Source organism: Sphaeramia orbicularis, chromosome 17 (assembly GCF_902148855.1).
Source record: "Sphaeramia orbicularis chromosome 17, fSphaOr1.1, whole genome shotgun sequence".
NCBI classification, from domain to species: Eukaryota; Metazoa; Chordata; class Actinopteri; order Kurtiformes; family Apogonidae; genus Sphaeramia; species Sphaeramia orbicularis.
In genome coordinates, this window is record NC_043973.1 from 17,914,092 (window position 1) to 17,926,728 (window position 12,637).

The 12,637-nt window shown below is 40.6% G+C and overlaps 1 protein-coding gene across 1 annotated transcript in view; it reads left to right on the forward strand.

Annotated features, from left to right (window-relative positions):
* chd7 (chromodomain helicase DNA binding protein 7) overlaps positions 1–12,637 on the forward strand; it is a 71,819-nt gene that overhangs the window by 35,405 nt on the left and 23,777 nt on the right. The window contains 13 exon segments of the mRNA XM_030160250.1: positions 2,929–3,073; positions 4,001–4,129; positions 5,170–5,235; positions 6,308–6,360; positions 6,848–6,962; positions 7,129–7,212; positions 7,305–7,442; positions 9,009–9,116; positions 9,118–9,131; positions 10,162–10,405; positions 11,750–11,926; positions 12,204–12,347; positions 12,452–12,550. Coding sequence (XP_030016110.1) covers positions 2,929–3,073; positions 4,001–4,129; positions 5,170–5,235; positions 6,308–6,360; positions 6,848–6,962; positions 7,129–7,212; positions 7,305–7,442; positions 9,009–9,116; positions 9,118–9,131; positions 10,162–10,405; positions 11,750–11,926; positions 12,204–12,347; positions 12,452–12,550 — 1,516 coding nt within the window.

Genomic DNA, 12,637 nt, shown 5'->3' on the forward strand with positions numbered 1-12,637 from the left:
AACTTTTGGTGTGTTTTTTGGTTTAAACATCATCTCTGTGGTTTGAAAAAAAAAAAAAAATCTTCCAAAGATTTTGCTGCCAAGTCTTGATTCAATGTTCCATTCGTTACTCACTGTTAAGGGGAATCATCTAAACCCTCATACCATATTAATCTATAGTATCTGGAAAAAACTAGGTTTCTGTAATGCTCTTGTAGTGTATTTATTCTGGTCTTGGTCTTTTCGCTGTCTTACTCACAACTTGGTCTCAACCCCTCAGGTTCTTGGTCTGGATTCACTCGTGTCTCAGTCTTGACGTGGTGTTCAATTGGTTTTGACTTCAACACTAATAAATGGTATTGTTTTTTCCCCACAGGACATAGTGGCAGTGTTTTTACAATAAATGCATTGCAACCATGTATTTATTTATAATACATACATGAAAAACTTTGCTTGAGAGGGACAGCACTGGATGTTAACTTTTGTGTAAGTTAAAAATTTTTTATAGTATTATATAAGGAATGTCTGGACCTGACAGAAAACAGTGCATTGAAGTCAAGATGGGAGCGGGAGTCGAATGAGTGAAAGAGTTGAGGTGATGGAGCGACGGAGAACAGAAGTGAGGCCATGAAGAAGCCAGGAGGAAGAGAGGGGAGAAGGCAGCCAAGTGGAGAAGTGTGTGTATGTGCGTGCATGTGTGTGTGGCCAGATGGCTCCAGCGTGTGGCGACCAGCCAGAGGAACAGGTGCAGGTCACATGACCAGCCGTTACCACGGAGATGGTGATTGCTCTTGGCGTGAGGATGAAAGGAGAAGGGCCCCAGGGACAGAGAGGGGGCGAGAGACGTAGAGTGAGAGGGAGAGAGAGGGAGCGAGCAAGCAGGAGCGAAGGAGGGAGGAAGGCAGGCAGAGCAAGAGATCGAGGCATAACAGTAGTGCAGAGGGCAAGACGGAAGAAACACAAGGACATAACAGACATTCTTGTATTTTATTTTCAGAAAACCATCTGACCCCAATGCATAAACTGCATATCAGAACATACTGTAGGTATAAATATTTAAAACGTTTTACTAAATAAACAGCACTTTGGAAGAACTTTGACTAGTCCAGTCCTTTTGAATCCAGTTCCAGGTTCACAAAATACTCTGCTTCACTGTAAAACTCCTTGATTTTATAACCAAAGGCTCACAACTACTAAGCCGATAGATAAATCCCTTTTGTTTTTTTTGTTTTTTTGTGGGACTTGTGCTGATTAGTATTAATTCAATAGGCAACTTAATAGAAGATAAGCGATAGTGGAATTCTGAATGGGGATTAATCATTTTAAAACAGGAAAGACATCTGTAAATGAACAACCTGTGACTTTATTAAACTGGATAACTGTTGAACTGAAAATACCCAAAGCAATAAATACTGACAGAAATGCATAAACGTTGAACTGAACATCAGTGTAACTGTTTTTTATTTCTTGAGCTGTTATTTTCCCTCAGCATCAGTAATTTCAGTTCACATCTTGGATATTTTAATGGAGGAAACAGATCTTGTCTGACTTCTCTGCAGTAAGTTCCCCTTATTGTATAGCCATTGGCCACTATTGGTGAACTTCTTAAGACCAATAGTTTATAAAATGTTGTTGTGACCTATGACTTAGAAAAGTTGCCAAAGTTAAACTAAACTGATAATTGCTTGTTGTCTTATCTTCAAGCCAGCATCTTGACTCTAAAATTTGTGATGTAATCACCATTCTTTCACGTAAGTTTTAGTTTTGTTTTTTCAGGAAAATATAAAATGAGACAGTTCAGATATACATTATTCAAAAATAAAAACTTACTGTAGCTGTAAGATGAACTGTCAGCAACTCTCTCAAACTTTGATTTCAGCTCCTGAGCCCATGATAATTCCTACATGTCACTTCATGTTTCATGAGCTTCCCGCAGAAGAAAAGTGTTTTATGGTCTAGATGAAGTCTGTTAGTCCTTATAGTACAAGACAAAATTTGTGTCATTTGCATTGAAACGATCAGATTTTGAGGCCTGTAAGGTTTTGTAATCTCAACATGTGAACTTTCATGATAGAGGACTGTGTAGATGAGACAGGAAACAAGGACAGAGAAAGGAGATAAGACCCTGAATCGAATAAGGGGTTTTGCAGTTCATGGTCAGTGCCCTTTATCCACTTGATCCATTAGGCAACTGAAGATTTTTCAGAGGAAATTGTATCTTGTGGGTCTAAGAAGCAAAAACTTAAACACTTATGTATCTGTCTGTTTAGTTATGTGTGTATGCCATGTAGTGTCATTCAAAAGGAGACGGTATTCCAATAAAATACATTGAATGTCACCCATAATTATTGTCTGACTATATACTCCCTATTGCTAGTGAAGTAATAACATTTTAAGCATAGTGCCAGGTAGTGTTTATGTGTTTGAGACAGAGGAGGTGTTGAGTGTCCTCTTGCCTTCCTCTCTGGTGCACACACTCGCAGACAGAGCCAGCTCCTCTTTTCTTTCCATGCCAGAGATTAGAGGAAGCCTAGGGGCCTCTCAACCCCTCCCGCCTCCTCTCTCTGGGGCCTCTCTCTGAATCTGTCTGTCTCTGTCTCTCTCTCTCTCTCTCTCTCTCTCTCTCTCTCTCTCTCTCTCTGGGCCCCCTCTCTGCCTGTATCTTTCTATCTGCTCCCTCCGCCTCCGTGCAGTCTTTCATCATATTAACCCCCTGTGCGCCAGAGCCTCAGGCACACTAATGACTTCTAAATGGGTAAATCAAACATGGCGACCGCCCTGGGACAGACAGGCACACACACATACACATACACACACACAGTCACACAAATGGCTTGTAGAGTGTGTACAGTGAAACTGCAAAAGAGGAAAGACTTTGAGGCATGGTTCTGTACTTTTGAGACCTTTTTTTTCAAAGACCAATTTTTTGTCCTCTTCTGTTTTTTACAGCAGTAAGAAGGTGGAGTCAGAGGGTGGGGCTAGCGCTGCTAAGAAGGATTCTAAGAGGAAGAGAGAGTCATCAGTCGGTGATGACGTGGAGGTGAAGTCCCTGCCCCCCTCACCTGCTGAGGAGGAGGATGATGATGGCGTACAGGTATGGGGGGGGGGTGATCACATGGAAAGAAGTATTGCTGTGCTTTTGAGCTTGTCTTACACACACCTCCACAAAGTCATGGCAACAAAAGCAAAATGCCATAAAAGCTTTGCAGATCCCTCAGTGTCAGCTTGTAGAAATAGAAGGAAGGAGTCTACTGTTTGTGTTGTAAACCAGCTCTGTTTACAGACCAAGCACACAGATTCCACTGCCAATTTCACATGATGCACCATCAGCAAATTTTCAGCTGTTGCATACTTGTTTATGACAGCTTTACATTCAAAACATTTTATTTAATTTAAACCTTTTCCACTCTAGTTTTATTAAATCCCAAAGTCTCCGGACTGAGCAGCACGCCACTGAAACTGATCCTTTTATCTGCAAATGTAATTATGTGGGCCATGTAAACAGAGTAGCATCTGGCTATTAGCTGTATAAAGAGTCAGGGCTCATTTAAATAGGCGCACACCTTAGCAGCAGCAGCATATCCTCTTTAGCCTGTTACAGCAGGTTTTTCTTCTCCACATCCGTATTATTTGGCAACATTTTGAGCACAGCAAATTGGGTGATGTTTTCTTCAAAGTCAATATGGCTAACATGGTGGAGCATATGGAAGAGAATAATGAATAATGAAAATGAAGTCTGTTTCTGGGGAGATGGCCTGCTACAAGCCTGTAGTTTCCTCTCTCAATTCCTTTTTAATGTAGTGTAATATTTCACAATAACATGTTCTGTTCACGGTGTAGGCAGTGTCCTTTTCATTTGCTTTACATTTAATGAATGACTTAATGAAGTGAAAGGGCACAAGTATGGTATGGTTATAAAGGATAAGAGGATTTTATTACAGGCAGTGCCAAGCTTAATTGTACATAGAACCAGAGCTTGATGAATAAAGCCTTTCTGTCTGCCTCTCCTTCTGTCCATCAGAAGCGTCGCTCCAGCCGTCAAGTGAAGAGGAAGAGATACACAGAGGATCTGGAGTTCAGGATTTCAGACGACGACGACAGTGGAGATGACTCGCCAACGCCGAAGTCTCCATCTTCATCCCAACAACAGGTATGTTCTACTTTAACATACCTGTAACAATATATGTGCTTAGGCAGATGGAGGCAATTCTTGTTCGACATATGGTAAAGTTTTCAGAGTTCCCGCTGGGTCTTAAAAAGTCTTAAAAGTCTTGAATTAACAAATCTGCATTTAATACCTTTTTATTAAAGTCTTTAAAATGTATTGCATTTGATACAGGGGGTCTTAAGTTATCTTGCCATATACTGCCATAAATGGTTTTAAATTTGTCGGGGAAATGTCCAAACTGCAAAGAAAGTAACATTAGTCTACTCAGTGCCAACCTGACAATTTGTATTGCCATTAGGAACCAATTATCAGTAACTTTGCAGCCCCCGGTGAGAAATGACTTGGGACAGTGGGAATCAAGGCAGTAAATAAAAACATTTTCCTAAATTTTAGGAGTCACAAATTTCTGCCAGTATGGCCATAAAATATGGATTAAATTCTGTTCTAAGTAGTCTTAAAAAGTCTTAAATTTAACTAGTAGAAACCTGTAGGAACCCTGTGTTGTTCATCAGTGAGTAGCACCCAACAGATGCTTTATGACAAGGCACAAGTTCCCAAAGATTCTGATTTTTAAGTGTCATTAGTGCTGGTTGTTTGTGTTTTCATGTTGATCTCTTCATCTGTGTTAGTATTTGTTCAAATGCTTCTTGTTGGTCTTTATGCCTATTTGTCAAACTTACAGTCTCAAGGCTTTTAAGAAATGACACAATGCAAGCATAATCAGGGTCAAGGTATGCAGACTGGATACAGATAGAAGCCATATGTATGCTACAGTGTTTGCAATTTGTTTAAATGTAACAATGCCAACACGTGTAAATAACTTTATCTTCATGTACTTCTGCCTGTTCTGTCAATAAATTACACTGAGGTAACATTTTCACTGTATGTTAAGTATCAAAAATGACCATTAACTTGCACATGGCATTGACCGGTTAGATTCTTCATGTACACATTATTTGATTCATTATGATAGGGATTTAGTGTCATCAGCTGGATAAATCACACTTCCTCTGTGTTTGCAGGATGTGGCAGAGGCTGAAGGGCCTGTTGTGGAGAAGATCATGGGCATGCGCACCACCAAGAAACAGGTGAGATTCAGGAGAGACGTGCATAATACACACAGACTGACATGACACACTGGCCCTAGTCATAGTTTACGTCATCTGATTAGTCGCTACACAGCTGGCCTTAGCAGATTATACATTCACACACACACACACACACACACACACACGCAGAGCGCAGACAGCGTGTATTCACTTGGTAAGTGGAGACAAGAGTTCTTGAATTTCAGTGTGTGCGCCTAGAGTTGTGTGTGATTAACTGTTTGTGTGTCCGTCTCTGCTCGGCTTTGTTTTAGACGGCTTGTTCTAAAGAAAGCTCATCCCCGAGCCAACACACGCGTGCACACACACAGTCACCAGCCAACTTTCCTTTGCTAGCCAGCTGCCAATGGGTTACTCCCCCACCTACACACACACACACACACTCTCACAGCTCCATTCAGAGTTGACCCCGGGCTTGGCGTACAGCCAAAACCACAACGTTAGCTACGCCAGACGCCAAGCTAGCGTTTCCTCAGGCTGTGTGTGTGTGATTGATGATTCATGGCATTACAGTAGTAGTAGCATGGTGGAGGGTGGGTGTGTGTCTGTGTTACGGTAGGAATAGTGAATGGAAGCGAATGGCTGTACTAGAAGTTAAAGCTAGTGTTTTTGTCTTGAACTCACAGAAGTGCACTTATAACATCATGTATCAGTTATTACTCCTCGTTTTTTTCAGACACTTTTCAATTTATTTTCCAGGAAATGTTATATTTTCCTGACATTTTATTTAGATGTGTTTTGTTTTTTGGCTTCTTTTTCTTTTTCCTTTCCTGAAAACTCATAAAAATGTACATACTTCTTGGCTGAATCCGTAATTCTGAATAGACAACATACTGACCAGATGTGAATACAACATTTCTTGGTGTTGCTGTGCTGACTTCAAGCAGAGTCGGATTCAGTGTTGACTGACATGTCAGTGTGAAGCTGGTATGCAGGCTTCTTCTGCACTGCTGTTAAGTCAGCCACATGTTGTATAACAATAACAGGTTGCTTCTGCTCTTTCACCACACCATTGCTATATTTGTTGTGATTATTGACCCCTTTTTCTTTCTAGCTTGAGTCTGGGGAGGTGGAGGTGGAGGAGTTCTATGTCAAGTTCAAGGGCTTGTGAGTAACATTTCCCCCCTGCTCCTTCTGTCTTTCATAGCTTGGTTTCATCATTGTAGCCCTAAGTCTGAAAATATCTGTCAGCCAGAAAGTCTTTACAGTTGTTTTAGCGCTAGCAGACTAATTTATTGGTGCTATAAGCATTTTATTAGCACAAAGTTGAAGAAATACACTGGTATGGTTTGATTCTTCTACTCTTGCATTTTTGTGTCTACAATCTAGTCAAATAGCAATGTGGACAGATAAAATAGCTTTTGCAAATTAGATTGAATACCCAAATTTATCCTCATGACTTGCAAATAAGTGTGGAATGGCTATTTGAGTCCAGGCCAGACCAGGCTTTGGATGTTACTGTCTTAAAGTATAAAGTTAAATTATCTGAATTTTACACTTGTTTACCTAGTTCACCTTTGAAGTTTGTGGAACTTGTAGAAATCCTGTTACGATGTGACAGATATGAATCTTGTGATGTTTGTGTGTCTTTCAGTTCATACCTCCACTGTCGCTGGGCAGACCTGGAAGAACTGGAGAAGGACAAGAGAATACAGCAAAAGGTCAAGAGGTTTAAGGCCAAGCAGCAACTCAACAACTTCATAACTGAGGTGAGACAAAGATTACAGATAGGCACTCACCTGTGGAATAGAGAAGAAATCAGAATACAAAAAATGGAATGGAATGGCCGGTTATACGCTGGGAACTTGAAATTATGAACCCCCGTAAAACCACTGCATGGTTCCAACAATAAAACTTGTCTTTCTTACTCTCCAGATGGATGACGAGCCTTTTAACCCGGACTATGTGGAGGTGGACCGTGTCCTGGACGTTTCAGAGAGCACAGATGAAAACGGAGAGGTGCTTTGATCTCCTCCTGTCATCTTTCATGGGTTTGAACTTCTCTCTCCACAGACACACTAACAAAAATTCCTTCCTGTTCGTGTGTGCAGACAGTGACCTTATATTTGGTGAAATGGTGCAGTCTGCCTTACGAAGACTCCACCTGGGAGCTGAAGGCTGACATTGACCAATCCAAGATAGAGGAATATGAACGTATTGCAGAACGCACACCCAACACTAAGAGAGTGGTAAGACCTGTGTGTACATGAATGTACTTTGGGTGCTATCTGTCTCCCAGACACTTTAAGGAGGAGGCCAGTAGGTGTGTGCATGTGTGTGTTTGTGTGTGTTGGCCCGCTGCCGGCTCCTTCCTTCTTCAGATTTACAGCTCCTTTAACTGCTCTCCACAGGGCCACGTTCTTGTGGTCTTACACACTCGCACACACACACACGCCCTACTCTTGTGGCCAGGCCAAACCACTAACAGTGTGTTTAATGCTGAACAGAAGCAGCTGACTGGCTGTGGTCTTTGACTGCATCACTCTTTTCTCTCTCTGTGTCCATCTATTTAAGTACTGCCTACTGTTTTTCCTTAAGGACCCCGTTAGAAGTGCTCCTTCATACAGAGGCAGGACTTGAAGGCATTTATTTTTAGCTAAAGCAGTAATGTGGCTTCAAGGATTTTCTGTGGGTCCAAAACTGAAATAATGTCCCAGAAAAAAGGGGAAATGGCATTAAAAATTATACATACATTCCCTTGCTCCAGAGCATGTAACATTTTTCAGAAAAATATACTTCCTTGCAAGTTTACAGACCTTCTGTTTAGTTCATGTCAGCAGTCCTTAAAAACTAAACCTCAGTGTGATGTTTTTGCATTTAAAAAATAGGAATTTACTGGCTTTGAATGAACTGAGCCATGTCATTTGTCCATATCAAAAGGCAATACATGTTCTGTATGGTCCTGGGGTTGTTTTCAGATAAGTGGTAAAAGTGGCTGTATAGAAAAGAAACATAACCTGTGGAAGAAGAAACCCTGCTGGCTACAGAGTGGCAGTTCAGTGGTCTCTGCTTAGACTGCATCTCTGTGGGAGTTGTTGCATTCAGCATGCAATTTACATCCTCCACTCTGACTGGACTGTCGGGCTGTGTCTGGAATCACATACTGGATACTACACCCTGCATACATATGTCCTGGATACAGCATATTATTTTCTGCAGGAGTATACAGGGTAGTATGCTGTAAATGATCATTGTGCATACATAGTTACATTGCTAACCTTATTATTATGCTTTTTTTTCTGCAAATATCCATTAGTATGAAAACATTTTGCAGCAATACGTACCGTATCAGTTTTAGGTACCTGCATGTGTTGTTGCTTGTCTTCCTTGCAGAGCATGGCTGTTTTTTCCTAAATTCCCTCAGCTGTATGTCCATATTAATGTGTGAATTCTGATCCAAATTCTAGTAGAACAGGTGGCTGTAATGCTGTTATCCCACTAATTGTAACCAGCCATTAGACAAAAAATTATGATGGCGACATTAGATTGTAAAAAAAAAAAAAAAAATCATAAATGCAGAATTCTGGTGTCAAAAAAGGGGTCCAAATGCTTTAAGATATCCACTGTGCAATTTCTTTGAAGCATACTTGAGTCTTAAAGCCATTGTCTGTTGAGTCTGCACAGTTTAAAAAAAAAAACATGCAGGCATTTTGATTGGTCAGAAACTCAGAGATACTTTCCAGGTGCTTCAGGCAGTTTCACTGTAGGACGTTTGTTGCTTGAACCTTTGACTAACTATATTTTTGTGTCTCTAGGATCGGCCTCATGCAGCTGACTGGAAAAAGCAGGAGGGGTCCAGGGATTACAGGAACGGCAACGCACTCAGGGAATACCAGCTTGAAGGCCTCAATTGGCTAACCTTCAAACTGGTACAACTCGTAAGTCAACATCAACTTTATTTTGCTAGAATGTATCCCTAAAGTCTACTCTGTGACAGCACATGTCATAGCATCCCATTTAATGGTCCTAAGTGGGTTTTAAAGTGGACATTAAGGGTCCCTACAGTATCGTGTGGCTTCAGTTTGCCCACTCATGTCATCCATACTGTAAATGTAATGATCTGATACCCATGAGAACTCCTTCAAAAAAGACATTATTTTACATACATATGTTCATTTAGTAGCATGCAAGCAGGACTGCACCTCAAGTATGTATACTGTTGAAATCCTGGACATATCATGAGTAATCCAGACCCGGAAAAAATCACAGGAATTCACTTAAATTTCCAAAAATGACAGGAAATGAACAAACAGGTCATTTTCCAGCTATAAAGTAGTTTCCAACTGTGTTGCACATTTTTAGCATTAGATCACTAGAGTGGAAAGCAGACAACCCCACCTCTTTGGAAAATCAGCATTAATAACGCAGGAGGGAAAATCTGTTAGGTCATTGGAGCTAAAGGACTGAATCATGTGAAAATGATGAAATTTAAAGTAGAGCCTCTGTGGGAGAAGAATTTGTGTACTACTAATACCAGTTTAGTCACACTGAGAGGGTAATCACTGTCGCCTGTTGTTTTTACCCCTCGGCCGAGAGGTATTGTAATCGTTTTGTCTGTCTGTCCATTCAACGATATAATCACAATATCTGAAGAATGAATTGACATATATGCACCAAATTTATACTGTGGATGCATCTTGGCATGGAGCAGAAGCTTATTGAAAATAGGTGACCATGACCTACTTTTTCAAGGTCAAATGGCCTTGTGCAGTTATAATATCTGAGTACTTTCAAATATAAATATGTATGTAATAAGTTTTACACAAAGACAATCTAATCTAAATTATAGGGCAGTAACTTTCAACAGAATCTTACACTATATTTGGCCGAGGGGGATTAAAAATGCGTAGCATGTTATGTTTTTTTTAATGTATTTTTTGGACTGTCCATGTCATCTGTCCTCAACAGACGTAACTGTATCTTGGCTGATGAAATGGGTCTAGGAAAGACCATCCAATCCATTACATTCCTCTATGAGATTTACATGAAGGGCATTGAGGGGCCGTTCTTGGTCATCGCCCCACTCTCTACCATCCCCAACTGGGAGCGAGAGTTCAGGACCTGGACTGAGCTCAACGCTGTGGTGTACCACGGCAGCCAGGCCAGCCGCAAGACCATCCAGGCCTATGAGATGTACTACAGAGACGCACAGGTAAACAGAGGAACTTTGAGTTTCCTTTTTGATCAGAATATTCTGGGAAATGTTCCGATGCTTTTTGCTTGTTTAAACAGTTCATGAGCTGATGTATGATGCATGTTGGCAGAAGATGTGGAGAAGGTGACTTGCTATGAAGGCTAATGTATCTAGCATACATTGGCCTTTATACATATAGATACATGAGAGATCTGTGATTTTTTTTTTTTTTTTTTTAATCAGTAATATTGTGAAGTGCTGCAGGAATATTGTTCTGTATTATTATGGAGTTATATACACATACATATAATTAAGTTAATATACAGGAACTACACAGTTGTGTATATAAAACTGTACATTTTTAATTGGTACACAGACATCTTGTTGAAAGGTTAGTACACTCCACAGAATGGGGAAAATTATTGTTCATAACTGAGAAAAAATATTGATCGTTTTTGTATTTGACTCCTCACCAGCATACTAGATCAAATGGTTTATAAATGTATTGGCAAATTTTGTAAAAAAAAAATTTAATTTCTTTAGTGCTACAACAGAATAGATCGTCTGGGTTGGCTTAATGTCAGAATGGGAAATTTGCAGGTAAAATGATTTAATAATCCATAATAAACTCTAGTCTTCAGTTTAACTGTTATTTGTGCAGTCTGTCTGGTGGTTCAGCCTAAACAGTGCACCCTATTGAGTGTGTAAATTAGAAATCAAAGAGAGGATATGACACAAAGGAGTTCCAGTTCTGTCTGACCAGTTCTGCACAAGGAATGACGTGCCTCAGGCAACTGTAAAGGTGCAGATGCTCGTCAGCAGATCTGACCACCTCCTCCCCCTCGGGATCTCCTCAGACAGCTGGGGGTGGACAGCGCTGGTCTGCTGTATAAGCTCTTTAAAGGCCTCGAATTATAACTAGTGTTATAGAGTGTAACTATGCCACAGAGTGAGACAGTGAAGAAAATAAGCTGTAGTAGCAGTGCCCTTGCTCACAGCTTGTTCCTAATCCATACTTGGGTAATCCCCAAGGTCAAAATGAAAGGATGTTGTGTTCTTCACAACATACAGCAGTTCATCCGTATACCTAGATATTTCTCCTTTGCTATGCACTGTTACTGTATCTTTTTTTTATGGTCCTTGCGTACATTGAGACCAACCTTTTAATCAAATGAGAACACTGTACATGTGTAATGCATATAGATTTAGGGTCACCACAAGTCTAACTGCCACAATAGGAGGTTTCATCTCTCTTTTTCTCACATTGTAATGGAGATGCTACCGTTTTATTTTCTACCCAGAGTGGTGAAGACATCTAGAACAGTTTTTATGATCTTGCTTGTTTTTTGTGTTTCACTGTAGGGTAAAGTAATAAAGGGAGCATATCGGTTCCACGCGGTGATAACAACCTTTGAAATGATTCTGGCCGACTGTCCAGAGCTACGCAGTATCCCCTGGCGCTGCGTGGTGATAGATGAAGCTCACCGCCTCAAAAACCGCAACTGCAAACTACTGGAAGGACTCAAAATGATGGACATGGTGAGTCATTTCAGCCGTGGTCCTGTGGATGTGCATTGGGAAACAAATTGGCCTGATTTCCTGAAGTTCTTTTTGTGATATTTTGTTTAAACAAGACATTCTTCAAAGGGCATGCTGTTTCAGTTACAAAAACAAATGGATGATCTGCTCCAGTGTTGATATGTTTGGCACATATACTTGTTGTTTCCTCCTGTTTGGGAGTAAATTCCTGTAGACATCCTGCTTTCCATTTTAGGAACTCTAAATATCTCTTTCCCATCACTTCCTCTGCCTGCAGGAGCACAAAGTTCTTTTGACAGGAACTCCTCTCCAGAACACTGTGGAGGAGCTTTTCAGCTTGCTCAACTTCCTGGAGCCTGAGAGATTCCCATCAGAACAGACATTTATGACTGAATTTGGAGACCTTAAAACTGAAGAACAGGTCATTTACCACTTATGTCTTTAAAGTCTCAACCCTGAGGTTTTCTTTTCACCTTTGCATTCATAGACTCTGAATATTAACACTGCATACATTCTGTACTTCAGGTTCAGAAACTGCAGGGCATATTGAAACCCATGATGCTGAGAAGATTGAAGGAGGACGTGGAGAAGAACTTGGCTCCGAAGGAAGAGACCATAATAGAGGTGGGACAGTTTCTCTATTAAAGTTTACTTCTGTAATATTATGCATTCATCTTCAGCCTCTCTGGGTCACTTTTATTGATGTCATTG